The following is a 19,160-nucleotide window of genomic DNA, read 5'->3' on the forward strand; positions in this document are numbered from 1 at the left end:
TTCTCTTCAAGCAGCATGCTTTTATATGCAAATACTGAATTTGAGGTGATGATTTGACATAAAAAATACACCATACAAATGTTGGAGGTTAGATAGACTGCAGGAGCTGATCAGCAGTGTCACTGTGAATGGGCTGTGGCTCGAGACCTCAGGTGGTGTTAATTCTGTTCCCACTGCTGCTCTGCATCGATCTGCCTGCTCTACATCTGCACTGTCCTGCACTCCAGTTGCTCCCTGGCTAATACCACTCCCAGGGAGCACCAGGGCTGTGGATTCTCTTCAGGAGTGGTAGGACAGTAAATAGAGGGGTAATTGAGCACTGTGTCAGGCAGAGGACGAAGAGTCAGCTCCTGGATTGTGCTATACCTTTTACAGGGGCAGAAGTCACACAGGAGAAAAAAAAAAAAAAAAAAAGGGTCTCTATCTCTACCTGTATCCCCTTAAAGCCCAACATATTCACTCAGGAGTTTCAACTGAACCATATTAGTCACTACTGTGACATTTGTTTCATCACTGTCATTAAAATTTCATATGCTATCATTACATGAGCATTTACAATTCCCCATGGAAAAATTATAACAATGGGAAAAGCTTCTGTTTAAGTATCCCAGCTTTAAATGTAGCTTTCCATGGCTTGCTACCTCTAAAAGCTACTGCAAAAATCCTTTTCAGTCATGGAGTGAGCAGGACTATTTATTTTGTCTTTGATATTGGGCATAAGTACATGTCAAAACATAGGAGGGATTTTAATGGCATTGAACTGTCTTCATTGTTATCTCTTCATCACCACATCATAGCAAAAATTTGAATAAATTCTGCAAACTGCAATAATTTTGGAAGCTAAAAGCTGGAAGGATGAGATAATTTCTCATCCTTTTAATTCTGCCTGACCTGCAAGAGTGAAGAAGGAGAGCTTTTGTGTAAGAAGACCTCTTGCATTTGGGCCTTTAAAGGAATGCAAATTGTGAAGCTATTTCTGTTTCCTGGATGTTCAAAATTCCCTGAGGTTCCACACCACAAACAGAAGAAAACTCTAGAAAAGACAGAACTAAAGTGATTTTGTATGCACATAACAAATATATCCAATAAAAATAAAATGTTTGACAGGAAAAATAATGACATGGTGAATAAGGTAGAGATGTGGTCTCCAGTTTACTGGATTCCAGTTCCTTTGTCCTAAACTGTTTTACCTAGAGTATTTTAACTAACACTCCACTGCTCCTTTTTGAAATGCAGCCCTGAGTTAGAAAAATTGTTACAGATTAAAGGTGGGATTATCCCATTTCAAGTTTAGAAGAGAAACCCGCAGAATTTTGTCCATCCCTCTGCTTGTGGTAGGGTGACTGAACCAGCTGGATACAGCCTGCCACGCCCAGGAACAGCTTCAATTAATCACTTGCTTTGCAGGTGGGCTCCCTTGAGCAAGCAATGCTGGATGCGCTGGTATTGGACAGAGTGGATTTTGTGAAATTACTCATAGAAAATGGAGTAAGCATGCATCGTTTTCTCACCATCTCCCGGCTAGAGGAATTGTACAATACGGTAGGGCCAGCCTAAGGCAAATTTTCTGTCTCTATATTCACTGTTCTAGCTCCCACTTGTATTGTAATGGCATGATGATGATGATGATGCACCAGGCAGTCAGCACCTGCTGGAGAAATTTTTCATTAGCCCATATTGTCTCTCTTGCTTGTCTCTCATATAATGTAACATGCTGTGCCTTGCCCACATAATCTGCTGTATGGATTTTGTAAAGACACAAAATAAGCCTCACACAGTGCCTGCTAATTTCTTGTCATTATAATTCCAATATGACAAACCTAAGATTTAGGCAGGTGGCACTCGCTGGAAGACAGTAACTGGCAAGTTAGGACCGATACAGTGGTGTTATATGATTCCTTACAATGTGGTTTCAGAAAAATCTTCCAACTCTTAATCAGTCTCTGTCACAATGAAGGGCTTCCCCATGCCCTCACTGAGTTCAAAAAATTAGACCTTTAACTTTTAAAAAACTGTTTGAAAGTTTTCAATCCTTACAATTAAAATGAATATAAAACTGCACAAATTAAGTCTGCTTCTGAATTCTCAAATGCAAAATACATTCCAGCATTCACAGTATTATTACCTACGTAAGCAGTAGTAGTTCAGAAAGTTCAAACATCTTATGTGTAATGAAAAAAAATCTTCAAGGCCTGTCTAGTTCGTAGAATTTCCAGTTTTATGTGTTGCAGAAAGGCTGTGATATAGGCATATCTCTTTTCAAAAAGGTTTTTTCTGCCAGTACTTTTCAAAGCCTTTTCTGTCATAAGCTGCTGCACTGGACTGTTGTCTGGAGGTGTATCACACTGATGGTGACCAGAAGTAGTCAGTCTTTCAAAATATCAGATATAAAAAGGATTCATTAAATTTGGGCAAAATATGGAGGGGCGGGTATATATATATATATATATATGTGTGTGTGTGTGTGTATGTATGTATAGGGTACATATGTGCTACCCTAGAGACAAACTCCCATCTGATCTTTGGTCAGCTCACCTGTTGACTAGCATCTATGTATCAAGAACAGAATGCCTATGAGCTTCCTTGTAACAGGGATAAGCATGGTAGTGTTTGTACCAAAGCCAGTTTTTACAGGGAATAAGTTTGACAGAAGTCTTCAGTTCTACATCTAAAAGAACGGCTTTTTGAAGAAAAAAGCTGTAGAAATCAGTGTACATTTTTTCATGCACAAATTCCAAAAGACCCAGGCTCTGAAATGCCTGAAATACCAATTACACTATATGACCAAATGCATCCATAGTAGCCTTAGCACGAAAAAAAAAAAAATAAACCACGTGGCCATTTAAAAATTACCATATTTCAGCATAAAAGGAATGACCTGTGAAGCTACAACCAGTGAATCTTACCTCTGCTATGGCAAATTTGTAAAAATAGAATGAAGTCTAGAACTACAGGCAAGGGAATCAATTTTTGTCAACAAAGAGTTTACCAAGCTTCTGTAGAAAAGTGTTAAGCCTTAGAAATCTATTACTATTTCTTCAATCAGCATGCAGGAAAATAAGGATGTTGCACGTGGTCCTCTTTTTTTTTATTTTTGCAAAACTTTGACAGTATTTAAAAATTTCAAAGGTTATTCAAAAGAAATGTAGCTGTCATGGCTTAAAAGATCAGGGACAATTTTTGTTTAAAACCTACTTGAATGTTAAAAAACAGGGAGAGGGAATACTTGGTCCATTTTTACCACCGAAGGACATTATGACCAGGGTCATGGAAGATTCTGTCCTGGGACCATAGCTGTTCAGCTTGAATATGTAAGATTTGAAAAATGGCACCTACAGAAGAGACAATAATATTTGCAGGTGTTTTAGAAAATCTGAAGCAGCATATGAAGAATCACAGGTAAGTCTCATGATGCTCAGAGATGGGGTTACATAAAATCAAGTGTTAGGAAGTGCAGAGCAATGCATATATGGAATTATCGAGTCTACACACGTGTAATGGTCTCATTCATCATCAGCTACAACCAAGGAGACCTCTCATAAAAGTCTCTTAAAATATCAGCAACAGTTAAAGCAGAAAATAAAGTAGCATATGGTAGTAGTAATAGTAGTAGTAGTAGTAGTAGTAGCAGCAGCAGTAGTAGTAGTAGTAGCAGTAGTAGTAGTAGTATAATCAAAATGGTGAGACTTCTCTGCAAAATATTTTTGCAATGATAGCTGGAGTCAAAAGAAGATTGGCAAAATTCACAGGCCATGCATTCTGCATTCACATGCATGTGCATTCACAGAGAGTGGCTTTCAGATGAGACTGCCTCAGTGCAGTGCCAGGCTCGGAGAGTCTCTAAGCCACCAGTGATGGAAGTCCTGAGTGCAGGAAGGCTAAGACTAAAGCAGCTGATTTTGCTTCCACTCCTTCCCATAGGCTGTTCTGTACTCCTGTTTTCTCTAAGCCAGGAGCCTAACCCTATACACAGGACTTCAGTTTTTGTCCAATGTGGCAGTTCATAAGGTTTTCTTATGGAAGAGTTTTCTACAAAAGAGGAAAACAGATGAAATAATGCTCATGTAATTGTTTGGGGCTTTTTTTAATTGATAACACTGTACAATTGAAGTGCTCTCAGCTGCCTGATTTCTAAACTACCAAGGTGAGAAAGTTATCTCAACATTTATATTTTGTGCAAACTATTTTGTTCTTCTTCCTTTGTTCTTTGCAGAGACACGGACCATCCAACACTCTGCATCATCTAGTCAGGGACGTGAAAAAGGTAAGAGTCTAATAGACGGTAGGTTGAAAATAATGTTACTTGTTTTTTGTAGATAGATAAAATCTCTGTTTTGCATGAGCTTTCAGTAAGAGCTTTCTCCCTCTTGCCAGTACAGAATGTCCTGTTTGTGCGCTCCAAATATGAACTTTTTGCATACAAAGCACAATTAGCAAGTTTTTTGGCTTGCTTTCTCTGTGGTTTTAGACGCTTGAGTAATAGTGTGTCTGCTGCCATAATTGTAGGCTTTTACATACTGTGTGGATTTATTCTGTTACTTGTATTTTTCCATACCTGCAACTGTTGTCAAAGCTATTTTCTGTGTTTCTAGTTTACTTCCAAGCCTGTAAAATAGCTGTCACCCTTTTGCTGGATCCTGGCTTTTTGAAACAGTTCCTCATTCTGTATTGTGTGGTGCATTATAGCCACCTTCCTCAGCAGAAATATAAAAATGAGTAGTTCAAATTCCCCCTGACCCTTATCATGTTAATTTCAAGAATCTTGAATTATAAAAATCTGTTAGAAGAGCTGGACAGAAATACTGAAAGGTATAGTGGCAGGAAGGAGATACCAAATACCTTTACCAAATGTGCTCAGGATGAAAAGTTACAGTGACTGCAAGGAATAAAAATCCCTTATCTTTTAAATATATGGATCAAGTAAGGAGATTGAGCCTGCAAATGACCTCATCAGCTTGAGTATTCTCCCAAAGCAAGTGCGGATTACAACCTTGCACTTTTTGCAAGTCAGACCTCAAGGGTAGCATGCTTGAGAAAGGATATTTCTGTAAGTGGGACTAGATAGAAAATTTTTAAAGGATAGGATCTTTTTTCCTAAGATCACAGGTTTTAGGGGTTTCTTCTGACAGTGACAGAATCAAAGTCACCTAAAGGGGAGTAGTATTGTGTCATATAGCATCCTTTTATTAAGAAATTCTACATAATAATAAGTAACATGTTAAGAAGGTTCTGGTGGTATTCTTTGGTTGGTGTGTTAAATGGCATCATCATTGTCCAATTATGTATACTGTATTAAGTGACCATTGAAAATGTGAAATGCCTACAAAAAGAAACTATGCACAAATCCCCTTGGATTGAGCAGAGTGAAGCTAGAATCTATTTAGAATGGATACTGCTCTTGAAGCTGAAGTTCCAGAATATTTTATTGCTCAATATGCAATTATTTATGTGCCTTTAAGAATTTGAAAGAGGCATAATCTGTCTTCTACTTTTTTTTTCCAAATGCCTTCTCTCCCCCAGAATCACCCTTCCAAGTCCTTCTTCAAAGGCATAGCAAATTGTATGTTGAGTAACTAAATAATATGTATGTCTTTTTGCTGAGCCCCTAACTAAATATGTATTTTTAAAGAAAGTCTTGAAAGAAAAGGCATCAAAATAGTCAAAGATAATCTTTACTCATGGATGTATATGGACAGGCACTAAACAAACTTACACTACATTTGATGACACTGTTTGTTCCACAGTGACTTCTAACTACTAGGTGATGGTTATCTTTCCATAAATTTATTTTTCTTTCCTCTGTTGTTATCTAAAATCTTCAGTAATACCAACTACATTGAATCAGTCTCATGAGCATAGGTGAGGGATTTGCAAACAGACAGCCTGGTGCAGCTTCTAGTTAGCACCTTTCTGAAGAAAACTGGGCCTCTGGGGCTCTATTTCTCATTTTGTCCAGGATGAGGAACAGCCAGGCTTCATAAGGAGAAGCGACAGTTTCACTATAGCCCTGACAACCGAGCAGGTCCCTTACCAATCAACCAAGCCATAAATCAGTCCACAGATCTGACAACAGTTTGAATGAAAACACCTCCTTGGAAAAACTTCTGAATGGACACATCACCATTTGACTGTTCAATGGCCCATCATGCATGCAAGACACTGCTGATTGTAGTTTTTTGAGTTCATGTATATTTTTATGCCCTTCACCTAACCTCTCGGATTTAATTACAGCATCACAGAATACAAATATTGAAGTATGTATTACACCACTTGGAGACAATACCTAATTTATATGAAATACACTGTGCATTTACATGTACCTCTCAATTTTAAAACCTGCACTATTTAAAAAGGTGTATGCTAAAAAAAACTGCATCTTGATCATTGTGGATTCTCAGATAGAAAATTGATGTTTAAAAATCATAGAAGAAGTAATTTACTACTGTTGTACTATATAGCTGTATAAATCAGTAGGAGAGTGTTTTGTTTTCTTTTTTCTTTTCTTTTCTTTTCTTTGAAAAACAATCTTTGCCTTAATAAAGCAAATAATGAGAACAACAGAAGTCACATTATCAGATTCCGTTCGTGGCAGCCTATAGACATGCACGTGCACACAAACATATAATACAACAATATATTTTCCCTCTGGATTTTCAGATACTGCTGTGAAGACTGATAGCCTAAGCAGCATATTGTAAAGGTCTGGAGACACAATCTTAAAGAATTTACAGTAATCTAAATGTGCATATATTTTGCATGTATTAACAAGAAAAATTATGTCATTATGATTCTGGCTCAGATCACCTTTCAGTCCTCTCAATTCCATAGCTACATAGCGGGACCAATCTGCCTGCAGTTTTGCTATCTCCTGTCAAGGGTCCAGGATTTCACATTTAAGTTTCACTTCCTTCCATAGACCATACAGAGCAATGTACCCAGGCTAAGCAGAAAGAATCAGACAGTGGCTGTGCTGGACACTCTGTCTGCAAGTGGAGGTTGCCCTCTATAAATGTAAAAAATAAAAATCCTTCCCTGCCTCAACTAGCTGATGAAGATAGTGGAATGTAGAAATTAACAGATAGATTTTTTTTTTCCTTTACCCAAAACATTTTATATAATTAACAGATATTCAATTCCACTTCAGGATTATGTACATTTCTGTAGTTGGGGGTTTTTTTAACTGCTACTGTACATCTGGATTTCCAAAGAACAAACTAGCAATATATAGAATTTTGGTATTATAGGATTATTTTTTCCTCAGCCTGAAACTCAGAGGTTTGGTACATGGTGACACAAAAATGCACTCAAAGTGAAAAAAGTACTGCAACTGACTAGCTACAGTTTAAACTTGAAATTTCTTCAGGAGAACAATTGTGCATTAACACTGAAGAGTTTGTCCCAGCATTAAAGTATTTGTTGATTATTAACCAGGACAACTATCTTACCTCAAAATCAAACTTTCTCCTTGGTCATTCTTGACCACCTAGACTGCACTAGAATTAGTTCATCCAAATTCTTCTTGTTCTTGGTGTGGTTCTGTCCCACTTGCACCACTGTGTTTCATTTACAAGCATTCTTAGCTCTGCCAGGGTGGTTCAGCTCTCTGCTGACAGAGCAAATGCTTTGGCATGTGTGTAACTCCTCTCACAAGGATGGTCCAGTCTTCTTTACTAGGGCTTTGTACTTTGGAAAAGTAACGTTTGTGAAATCTGTGGTTTTCCTGTGGATTTGGGAGTTTTCTTTAGTGAAGTGTTTCAGTATTATCTGAGAGGTTTAGATGCATCTTTTATCAAAGTTATTTACTGGAAATTTTTTGTCTAAATCTTTCATGAAAATTTAGAAATCAGAACTGTATCAAGAAAGTCAGCTTTGTAACACATGTAGCGCCCTGATGCCTGTTTTTCTTTCTTAACCTCTCAAACTTAATAATATTAAAGCAGTCCGTTTGAGTGAAGACCTCAAGTTAGAAGGAGTCCTGCCTTGGAGCTGAAACTCCCACTTCTGCTAATGCTTTCTTCCTTGTTCTAGTAGAATTATCATCTTACATATTCTGGAGAGAGAATAACATTTTAAGGGGAAAACCAACCAAACCTAGCAGAATTTACTTTTTAAATTTAATTTTTTAGCTTTATTTTTCATTTAATTTTTAGACTTTTTTTAAACTGTTCAGCATAAATGTTACCATGCCCAAATTATCTAAGCTAATACACATTCTTGCAAACCATAGTAGTTCCCCCACCCATCAAATTAGACAAGATTAGGAAGGTTGCAAAAGGATATGCTAGAGGACATTGCTTAAAAATGGTTGGCAGCTCAACTTCTTCCTCTAAATTTGCTTGATTTTTTGTCCCTTTGAATGCCAGCCTATCGTTGAACATGATACGTGATGAAAGCACAACCTCCCTCTCTCCTTCCTCAGCGTTTTCAGCATGCTGCTTGTACCATGGTAGCAGGGCAGGAAATAAGTCTTGCTCTTCATGGCTGAAGTACAAGAGGAAGGAGGATCTTTGCATCCATTTTTTCTCTTTTGCAGATCCAGTTGCCATCTGCCCTCCATTAGTGATTCTCTGCTTAATCTAGTAAGGACATCTCCAGAAAAGCCAGGCAGATATCTCCAGATATGCAGATATTTCAAGAAAGACATGATAGTCATGAAATTGCTCCATATGTATTACTAACTTTCTTCTAATGAACAGATAAAAAAAGCTACAGGCTCACTGTAATCTGTACTGTGTATCATTATAGAACATTAGATTATTACAGTGCACTGAAAAATTTTGAAGCTAAGGGTTACAATTTCTTGTCCTTCTGCAATAGTGACTATATGAGACAATTTTTCATTAGAGTAATATTCCTTTTTTTCAAGGCTACTGTAAACAGTACAGAGAAGTATAATTTGTCTCTCCACCCTTATTTTGTAGTCATTTCTTTTGCACAGTGACACACAAAACAGAGAGGGTTTTCTAAATCTGGAGGGATTCTTAGTGAGGTCTCTAGAGCCAGGTGATCTATTCACACTTTGCTGAATCATGCCTTCTTTTCTGGTAGGGAATGCTTACAAAAACATGAACTGTCATCCAGTCAACTCAGAAGCAAAGAGTTAGAGAAGGAAGAAAACTTTCATTTGGGTTCATTCCCTTCCCATTAGTTCTTTCCTTCTGTAAAGGGGTCAGAGTTTACCTTGTGTAGTTTTTCTGGAGGGAATAGAAGAGCAGCCCACACTGGGGTTTTGTTCCTCTGTTGCCAGAGACCCCAGAGAGACTTGAGTGGCACATCTGTGAGTGCAGCTCAGCCTGAAATTGTTCAGCACACAGAATGTCCCACTGGGTTTGCTGCAACTAGAGAAGAGAAATGCACCATTAACTCAGAAAATGCATATGCAGTGAGAGACAATCTGTTACTGAAATATTTTTTCATAGTTTTGCAACCCCGAAGCATTGGAGAACTAACTCATAGCCTTAGTGATGCCATTTTCAGATTTGAAAGTGAAGAGTAGGAAAATGTGTGCCAGGGAGTTCCCATAAAAAGGACAGTAAAATGTGGATATATTTGTCATTCTGTTTCCTTTCAAGTTAAAAAGTACTTGCTGAAGACATGATATACATATACATACACACAGGCATATACGTATAAATAGGCATACATATATACGCGTACATACATGTATCTATTTAGATATAAATATATAGAAATATCTAACAGAGGGTAAGAAAAGAAAAGAAATGAAAGGAGAAGTATGTATGCATCTTTTCCGGGATCCTTCTAAAGACCCTTGCCACAAACTCAGTTCATTTCTTGTGAGAAAATCTCCATGGCTCTGCTGGAAATAATTTAACTAGATAATGTGTTTAAAGGGGCTTTTTAGTAAAAATGTAAGGAATTCAGGTAGGGAATATGTAGAGAAATTGCTAAGCCTGTAGTTTTCTTCATAAAAAACCCCCAAAATAATTAGCCACAGATATTTTGTTTATTACAGCTTTCATACATGCAGATGCTTTCCTCATTCTTGGTGTGAAACTTAAGGGTGTGTATTCTTTGAACATAACTCCAAGACTGAATGCTGATAGATTCTCCTTGCCCCTAGCAAGTAGGTATAATGATACCTCATGTACTGTGTAAGTCCTGTAGAATTCTAACACCAATCTTACCTACTGCCCATCCTTTCCTGGAATATGGGAAGAAAACACTGCAGGATGGGAAGGAGCTGGTCCCATGTGAACAAAAGATTTTGTGTGATGTCACTTCATCATGCTCTGAAAGTTAGATGAGGCAGTCCAGTGAGATGCCAGCAGACATGTGAGATGCCAGGATGAGTTGTGGGTGAGATCTGGTGCAGGAAAAGTGCTGTCTTGTAGAATTAGAGTCCAGCAATTGTGCCTGACTGTTCAAGTGTATCGATCCTCATGCTTTTGTTTCTGCAGTCATGTTCCGTGTTTCCCCAGCTGAAGAATATGAGTACTGTGTACTGACATTATCTTCTGTTACTTCCAACAAGTTCTTCACCTTCTTATTTAACTTATGTCTTCTTTCCAAGCGAGAATATCCAGGTTTCGGTTGGATCTATTTTAAGGTGAATTAATTAACCAGCATAATAATACATTCCTGCTTTTACCTATTTAATTTGTTTTATTCTAACATCGTTTTAAAGTACATTTAACAGTGTCACTAATAAGCATTTCTTCTCCCACCATCCTTATTTTCACTGCAGGGAAACTTACCTCCTGATTACCGGATAAGTTTGATTGATATTGGATTGGTGATAGAGTATCTGATGGGAGGAGCGTATCGCTGCAATTACACCCGAAAGCGGTTCAGAACACTGTACCACAATTTGTTCGGGCCCAAGAGGGTAAGAAACAAATTGTTTGCTGTCCTCATGACTGTACTAAATGGCAGGGATTGCCATGGTTCCAGACTGGTGGGGTCCAGATTCATTTCCATTATGTGCATTGCAGTTATCTCACCATAATGCATTGCAAGCCAATCACTGATACAAGCTATGCTTTTTATTAATTTAATGAAAAAATTATTGCATTCTGCTGCCTTGCTGAAACCAGCACATAAAACTGTCTCCCCTGACTCTAAAACTTGTAATTATGCATAATCACAGCTTTTAAAAGACAAGTCTTTTGCCCTGCACCAATAACACTGTAATTCTAACTCCTGAATTCGATTTGAAAACTTCTGCATTGTTAGATGCATTTCCTGTCCTGTGGCTTATCTTCTGATTGTGATCTGAAGCTTTCATGGCAAAGAAATCCATAACTCAAAACATGTTTTATTTTTTGGGTGTGGCTTCAGCAGTCAGTTCATGGCAACACCACTAAGTATTTTTGTGCGTTCCGTGTTTGATAAGTTACGCCACTGTGAGTACAAAGCAAAGTCTTTCTAAAACACAAAAGCTGTTTACTGTCATCCATTGACCCAATCCAGCATGAACAGGAGTCTGTTCAGCTACTTGCAGTACGATTTGTAGTTCCTTCTTTGCCTATTTTTGCCTCACATTTCAGATTTTAGCAATACACAGCACTGAAAGTATTAATAAGTGGCTATCCATAGCAACAGCTCTGTGAAATGCTTGCAAACAGCTACCTAAAATGGGTTTATTTGTTTCCATATGCTTTTCCTTATGATTCTTCAGAGTTGGAAAGAAAGACAGTGATTGTAGCTGGTGGGAGAGAATTCCTTCCCAAAGTCACTCCATTGACAAACGCATTTGAGCAGTGATTTCACCAGTACTGAACCAACACACAGAGTGGCTCCACAACAGTCAGTGAAAGTGTTCCAGGGCAGTGGCTAAAATGCTGATGTAGTCCAGAGAAATCCATTCATGCCTTATCAGTGATCCCTATCACTTTCTTGCTAGAACAGCCCCAACTGGTTGTAATTTGTACCTGAATCAAAATATATGTCTTCGGATGTGGTTTTGGTGAAATAATGTCAAACTCAAGTTTAGAATAACTACATATATGTAATAATTTGATTGGTTTGTATGTGTATGTATATGCTATTGCACTGCATTATATTATTATTTTCTATATTTTCATTATTATTATTATCTATATTTTATTGTATATTCTATGTCACTCTACATGCATGTGTACATATATGTATATGTATACACAAATAGCTGTAGGTTTTTATCACTATTCTCTGAGAAATAACAATTTTCTAACTTTTCTTTGGACAGCCAAAAGCTCTGAAGCTGTTGGGAATGGAGGTAGGCAACCTGTGACAAATCTTAATGTCTTTTCCATCCATAGACACAGGACTGAATAGGTCAGCTCACCTGATAAAAGCAAAAGGGTAAAATGGGAAGGAAACTAAAGGGAACGGAAACAACAAATGGATGGAGAAGGAAGGAATAAACATGCAGGATAGGAGTAAAGAAGGGACATTGCTACATTTGTAAGGCAATAAAGGGAGAAAACACAAAAATAAGTATAAGGGAGTCTTCAGCAGGTTAGAAAATGCCCTGAATATGTACTTTCTGGAGGTGGAAAGAGGCAGATGCGTTACAGCAGATGTTACATTTGCAGTGAGCTCTTAGCTTTATTTTAATGGTGGATTTTCCAAAATAGTTCTGGATATTGTGTGGTTGTACTCTCTTTTATTAGTTTCAGAGTGATAGTGTTATTGATTCAGCATGATAGTCCAAGGCTCTGTTCCCCTGTTTACTCTCTTCTTAATTACAGTGCATACACCAATACCTTTTTTATTGTTTACCTATGTTAAATATTTTCTCCAAAAAATGATGAATGGGCTGGCCTGCAGGAAATGTGTTAGGCACTGATTTAAATGAATTGTGTGAATTGATTTAGTTCCTTCACTGATGAAAAAATTTCTCTACAATTCCCACAGGATGATGTCCCTTTGCGTCGAGGGAGAAAACCAACAAAGAAAAAAGAAGAAGAAGTTGATATTGATATGGATGATCCTGAGATCAATCACTTTCCCTTCCCATTCCACGAGCTGATGGTGTGGGCTGTGCTGATGAAACGTCAGAAGATGGCCCTTTTCTTTTGGCAACATGGGGAAGAGGCTATGGCTAAAGCTCTGGTGGCCTGCAAACTCTGCAAAGCCATGGCCCACGAAGCATCAGAAAATGACATGGTGGATGACATATCCCAAGAGCTGAACCATAATTCCAGGTGAATTTGCTTTCATGTGCACTTTCCTGAGGGGAAAAAAAAAAAAAAAAAAAAAAAAAAAGGAGGGAAGAGAGATTTTTGAACCTGACTAAAATTTTCTTATTTGTAGCTTGCTTTCATTTCTAACTTGTCGGGGAAGTGCAGTCCCTTTAGAGAAAATCCAAATGGGTTTTAAACAGTCTGTCTGCCAGAATAGCAAAGTTGTTAGCAATTTAACTTCTGAAATGAAAAGAGATCAAGAAGACAGTGAAATATCTATATTGTTCATGTGTTCTCCCTGAGGCTTCAAGAGTCAGACTGCAACATTTCTCTGTGCTTTTTCAGGGTACTCTGTACCTACCCAGCAGAAGAGTTACTGAAATCCTTATGAGCAAGGTATTCAGGCAGCAGTGTTAATTTACCAAGAGGTCATGCTTAGATAAGCAAGGCAAGGTACGATAGTTCATAAGAATTTTTCCTGATGTTAAAATTTCAGAAATTTAGGATTTGAGAGGGGATATTGGACACTACTTCCAGGAGGCTTGACCGTGAAGCTTTGGGCTAACAGCAGAGAAGCAATCCCTTAAGCTGCAGATAACCAGAGGATTTCAGTCAGAAAATGTCAGGGAGGTGGGCAGGGAGGTGGGAGCAGACAGCTGGTAGGTGTGGGTGCTGATCACTGCTAAGCTGGGGCACTTATTTGTATGCCTAACATTAGCCACTCACATTTGAAAATGTGGGTTTCGTGTGTAGAGTCAGCATCACGATTTGTGTGCTGGAAGGCGACGTGCCCCTTGCAGAGGCTGGCAGCTGCAGAGAGGAGTTCTGAGCGCCGGGCTGCGCGTGCTAACAGGACTGAACGATGTCCCTCTGTTGCAGGGACTTCGGCCAGCTGGCGGTCGAGCTCTTGGACCAGTCATACAAGCAGGACGAGCAGCTGGCAATGAAGCTGCTGACCTATGAGCTGAAGAACTGGAGCAACGCCACGTGCCTGCAGCTTGCAGTGGCAGCCAAGCACAGGGACTTCATCGCTCACACTTGCAGCCAGATGCTGCTCACTGACATGTGGATGGGTCGTCTCCGGATGCGAAAAAATTCTGGCCTAAAGGTCATTCCTGCTTTAAAATGAAATTAACATTCAGAGGATTCTAATAGATGGTGACAGGGTTCACAAAAATCAGTAATAACTGTCTAAAGTAACTGTATTTCAGATATTTATTTGCAGTGACATTAAGCAGGGTATATTCTTCCTGTGTTCAGTTCTTCAGATGGGGCTTATCATAAGCCTAAGTTCAAAGCACACAGCTTAGATTTTTTCTTTTCCTTTCTTAAAGTCCCCTCTGGCATCATTTATCAGAATAAGAATTGAGCTAGGAGGTTAGTGTATCACCCTGCTGGTATACTTGAGGAGTTAGTCCAGAGTTTTAAAGACAAATAAAGGAAAGAGAAGTGTAAGTGAATTAACCATTAGTGAAAGGTGCTGATCTGACAACTTTTCCCAGAATAAGCAAAGTAAGCAGCACAAATTTCCTTGCAAACCCTTGCAAATCTTCCTGATGGCATCTGAAGGAACTTCTTTAGAGGGTTTAAAGGATAATTCAGTTTCCAAAGCTGTTACAGCTTTACTTCCACAGTTGACAAAACTGCTAACAGTGCAAAGTGAATTCTGAGATGAATTTGAGTCCCTGGCCTGTTTCACCAAAGCAAAACATAGTCACCAGTCAAAACATACCCAGCAATTGCCTCTCCCTCCCAGAGAGGGAAATATTTTCAGTGAAGGGATTCTCTCTTCTGCACTAATTGCCTGTGTGAAAATTGGTAATTACTCAGCTGTGTTGCCATGTGAAATGTTCAGTAATGGCAAGAATGCTTAGGAGTACATGCATTGCTTCTAGACTGGCTCTTAATCTAGTGACAGTGATGAATGAGAATAAGTGGCTGGTAGCATTCCTGTGCAGGACCTGTGCATACATGTTGTTCTGCTACAGATAGAAAACTTTCTCATATTAGGAGACATTCCTACTACCTATTTCCTGAACTCGCAGGCCTATTATCCTTCAAAGAGACAGCTGCCATGTTCACTGTTTAGCTTTGCAGAAATTCAGTCTAGGTACATGGAGGACAGCACAGCAAGCAACTGATTTCCTACTACATGCATTCCACTTTTTAGCACATTTCTTAAGCCCTAAAATAGACCTTTCTTTCACAATGCATAACTGAAGGTAACAGGCTCTGTTTCCTTTCAGCTTCTTCTAACACCAGGGCTTCACAAGGATCCTTTACTCAGTTTCTAGTCTGTATTTTATTTCATTGAAGCTCATTAGCAGAACTTGTTTAAAGCTAGAGCAGGCTACAAGCTACATGAGGCAGCATGACAAAGAAATAAATTTGCAAGCATGAGTCATGGTTTATTTCACAAGGACTGTTTTTTTCCCTTTGAAACTGGGAAATGGTCAGAAGATTGAACATAATTCTTTAAATTCTTGCTGGGGATGTATGGCACCAATGGAAGGGCTAGGGGCAGCTGTTAATCCTACCTGCTCTTAAAAATAGCCTTTCTGTGAAGCCAGGTCTGTGTGTAACCACCTCACCCTGGACCCATCATTTTGTGAACAGAACACCAGTACAGGAAGCTTTTCCAAGACTGGGTACAGCATTTGCATACACTACCTGCTCCTCATTGTGTACTTTGAATGGTTTCAGCAGCACACAAACTGTCTGCTGATATGATTAGCACAAGCACCCTCACTAATCTGCCAAGAAGTTAACTGTCTGGTTTCACTCTCATTCAGGAAGAGATTTATCAGAATATCATTCCCCATCAAATTGCACCATAACCAGGGAAAGCTATTGTGCTTGTGAATACAGACTTTGCTTTGTATTATTGTGGTGTCTATTCAGTTGTACTGTTTTAATCCAAGCATTGGTCATTACTTACTAATCCCAACAGGGAAATTTCTGCATCTAAGAGAAGGAGGCAGAAAAGAAAGAGAGCTGGCATCAACATGACCATTACACAGCTGCCTGGTTACTGAAACAAAATCTAAGGGAAATGCATATCTATGCACATCAGCATTTTCTTTTGCTGGCTTATCCTTATCTCCTCAGATCCACACATAGTTGCACTTCTTTGACTGCCAGTGTACATTAAGCATGGACACAAAGAGCTATTAACCCTCTCTGTAGAAATAAATACTCTCTGTGTGTCATTTAGACTGATATTTTGTATTATGTAAAATGCAGACATTTGCAGGTCTGTACACCCGCATGGTCCCACCTACTCTTGACCCTATATAATATCTTGTAAATATATTCTAGTATGTAGCACTACACACCTGGTGATATGCAAGTAGAAAAAACATTCACAGCAGCACTAGTAGAAGTTACATGCTTTGATTCAGTGCTCTGGTAACATTACCCCCATTGACAAATACTTTATTGTCATAGAAACTCACATGTACATACATGTATGTTTTTTTTCCTAAATCTCCTGAGGGAATTGTTCGGTTTGATGCTAAGTAATCATTATGACCATAGTCTGTTTTCTGTGATGATTATTGTTATCATTATTATTGCTTTAGGTAATTCTAGGAATTCTACTTCCTCCTTCAATCCTCAGCTTGGAGTTCAAGAACAAAGATGATATGCCCTACATGACCCAGGCCAATGAGATACATCTTCAAGAAAAAGATCCAGAGGAACCAGAGAAGCCAGTGAAAGAAAAAGATGAGGAAGACATGGAACTCACTGTAAGTGCTCACAATAAACCATCAGCCTCAGCGCTGTCAATTTGTTATTGCTACCTCTGCAGGCATTGCAGAACATCTGATGGCTAAATATAGCACATGGTAGGATACCAGTCTTCACACTCCCCTCTCCTCCATGGGATTCAAGCCACACAAGTTGCCATCATTTGGCCGTCATGCTGAAGCAGTGCATAGAGATGCTGTGCTGTAATATCCTCATATTTTGACTCAATTTGATGCCATGTTGTCTGAACTAAGTGAATTAGATTTTAGGAGCACTCAGTCATGATAGATGACCTCTCTGGCATGAAAAGGGCTAACCTTTGTTTGGAAATGCCCAAAGATTCATGGAAGCCAGAGATTTTTTTTTCTTTTTGTTGACTTCATTAAAGAGTAAGCAAGTGTGCGAACAGGCCAGAAAAAAAAAGAAAACTTAGTCTAAAATTCTTTTTGTGTTTGTGGTCATTGCCTTTTACACAAACACACATCTAGTCTTGAATCCACTGAAGACACTAGCAAGCAGCAAGACAGCTCCACTTCTACAACACAACAGAATTGTGTAAGGAGAGACTTGTCAGTATTAGAAACATAGCCTTTGAGGGAATAATTTACACCACGAAGAAACAGACAACTAAAGCTCTGGAAACTACACAAGTAATCTTCCTGTCTCTTGTTCATACATTTTAGTTTGGGCAGTTATCATACAGTCTATTACATCTGCCTTAGTCTAGTTTGGTTTGGATTTGTTTGGGTTTGATTGTGGTGTCTTTGAAAGGCTTAAAACTCAGCCCCTGTTGGTCAGGATAGAGGCATAGACGTAAAAGGGATTTGCCTGATTAAGTTAAAAAACAAAAACAAAAAAACCCAGACTGTTTCCCACAGGCAAACAGCAGGAGCTGCCCCCAGGACCCCGAATGCAGGCAGGCAGAAGGACCTGCCTACAGGACCCAATATGCAGGCAAGCCGAAGGACCAGCCCACAAGACCCACCTACAGGACCCGTTTGCAGGCAAGAACCTGGCTGTTGGGGAGGACCAGAAGCCACAATAGCAGCAATGGGGCATTCTCTGCTCATTAGCTATTGATTGCAATTTACTAACCCTTGGCTTCTGATCCCCTTATGAAGTGCCTATTCAAATCAAATAAGCACTTTGAAAGCTGACTTTTACCTGGTAATGAGGAGAAATTTGGGGAAGATGTGTTTTCCATCTTGCTGTAGTTATCCCAGCTCCTGGTTTCTTGTCTACAATACTGTTTCCTTTTTCCCTTGTGACTCCTGCTGCAAATAAGTGATGTATGCAGTGGACCTGCTATTCCAGATGAACCTTAGATGTTCCCTCTCTTCTTCCTTCAGTGTGCTAACAGTCCTATTGCTCTGTTCTGTCATTGACTCTTCCCTTAATTCCTTCAAATTCAGCGTATCACTCCAGTGAAGTTTCAGGCACTTTAAACATTTTCTATAAAATAATATTTCTTCCTGTGGAGACCAGCAAGTTTAGAAACAATATCTTTGGTCAGCACTGCTTTCTTAGTATTTCTGCATATAATCTAGACCGTACTCTAGAACTTCTAATACAGGTGTTTCACTCAGTGATGAGGAGAGATGAATTGGTAGCAGAGAGATTTTTGCATGTCTGTGGTTAGATGCCACAGGCAGTTACATTTAGCTGCCTGACATATTTTAAATATAAGAAAATATTTTAGACTAAAGTTTCATACTGTTGCAGCCTTAGTCACATGATCTGGCATAATGGTCAGGTTTCTTTTCCACTGATCAGAGGATGCATGAAAGATGTTTTGGGAAGTCCCTTTGTGAAGTTTCCCCTTTGCCATGGTATTCTTTAGTGTATTAAGGATACCTTATAAATACTTCAATAAGATTAATAATTTATTGTGCTGGGATATCATAAATGTTTAATCCATTGCTGAACTTTGAATCAATAGATCAGTCACTCACCAAACCTGAGCTTTGTTCAGCATAAAGATTAACAAACAAAAGTGATGTTAAAAAAAAATTTTTATCTCAAAGTTCCTTTTCTGGCAAATAATATATAATTTAAATAATCTTCCTGATTCTCCTTCTAACCATTCCCTGTGAATACTTCTCAGGTCTCTGTATTCATCATGTTACACCCATATTCTCTCTGCTAAAATGAAGATAAAGAGGTCCCATCTAGGCAAGGTCTGTTCATTGATTTTCTGTGTGTCTTGTACTAAGCCCAGGTGGCTAAAGACAGGCAGGGAGTCAGTTTCTTCTTCTGTACTGCACTTTTGCAGAGTGCATG

General features: G+C 38.8%; 1 protein-coding gene across 2 annotated transcripts in view; it reads left to right on the forward strand.

Annotated features, from left to right (window-relative positions):
- TRPM3 (transient receptor potential cation channel subfamily M member 3) overlaps positions 1–19,160 on the forward strand; it is a 373,625-nt gene that overhangs the window by 309,331 nt on the left and 45,134 nt on the right. For both annotated transcript variants that reach the window (XM_039719170.1, XM_039719179.1), the window contains 7 exons: positions 1,408–1,542; positions 4,214–4,264; positions 10,709–10,849; positions 12,191–12,220; positions 12,862–13,151; positions 14,010–14,238; positions 16,712–16,879. In XM_039719170.1, coding sequence (XP_039575104.1) covers positions 1,408–1,542; positions 4,214–4,264; positions 10,709–10,849; positions 12,191–12,220; positions 12,862–13,151; positions 14,010–14,238; positions 16,712–16,879 — 1,044 coding nt within the window. The remainder of the gene's footprint in view (positions 1–1,407; positions 1,543–4,213; positions 4,265–10,708; positions 10,850–12,190; positions 12,221–12,861; positions 13,152–14,009; positions 14,239–16,711; positions 16,880–19,160) is intronic.

This window comes from Passer montanus, unplaced genomic scaffold (genome assembly GCF_014805655.1).
Source record: "Passer montanus isolate IOZ18808 unplaced genomic scaffold, ASM1480565v1 scaffold105, whole genome shotgun sequence".
Lineage (NCBI taxonomy): Eukaryota > Metazoa > Chordata > Aves > Passeriformes > Passeridae > Passer > Passer montanus.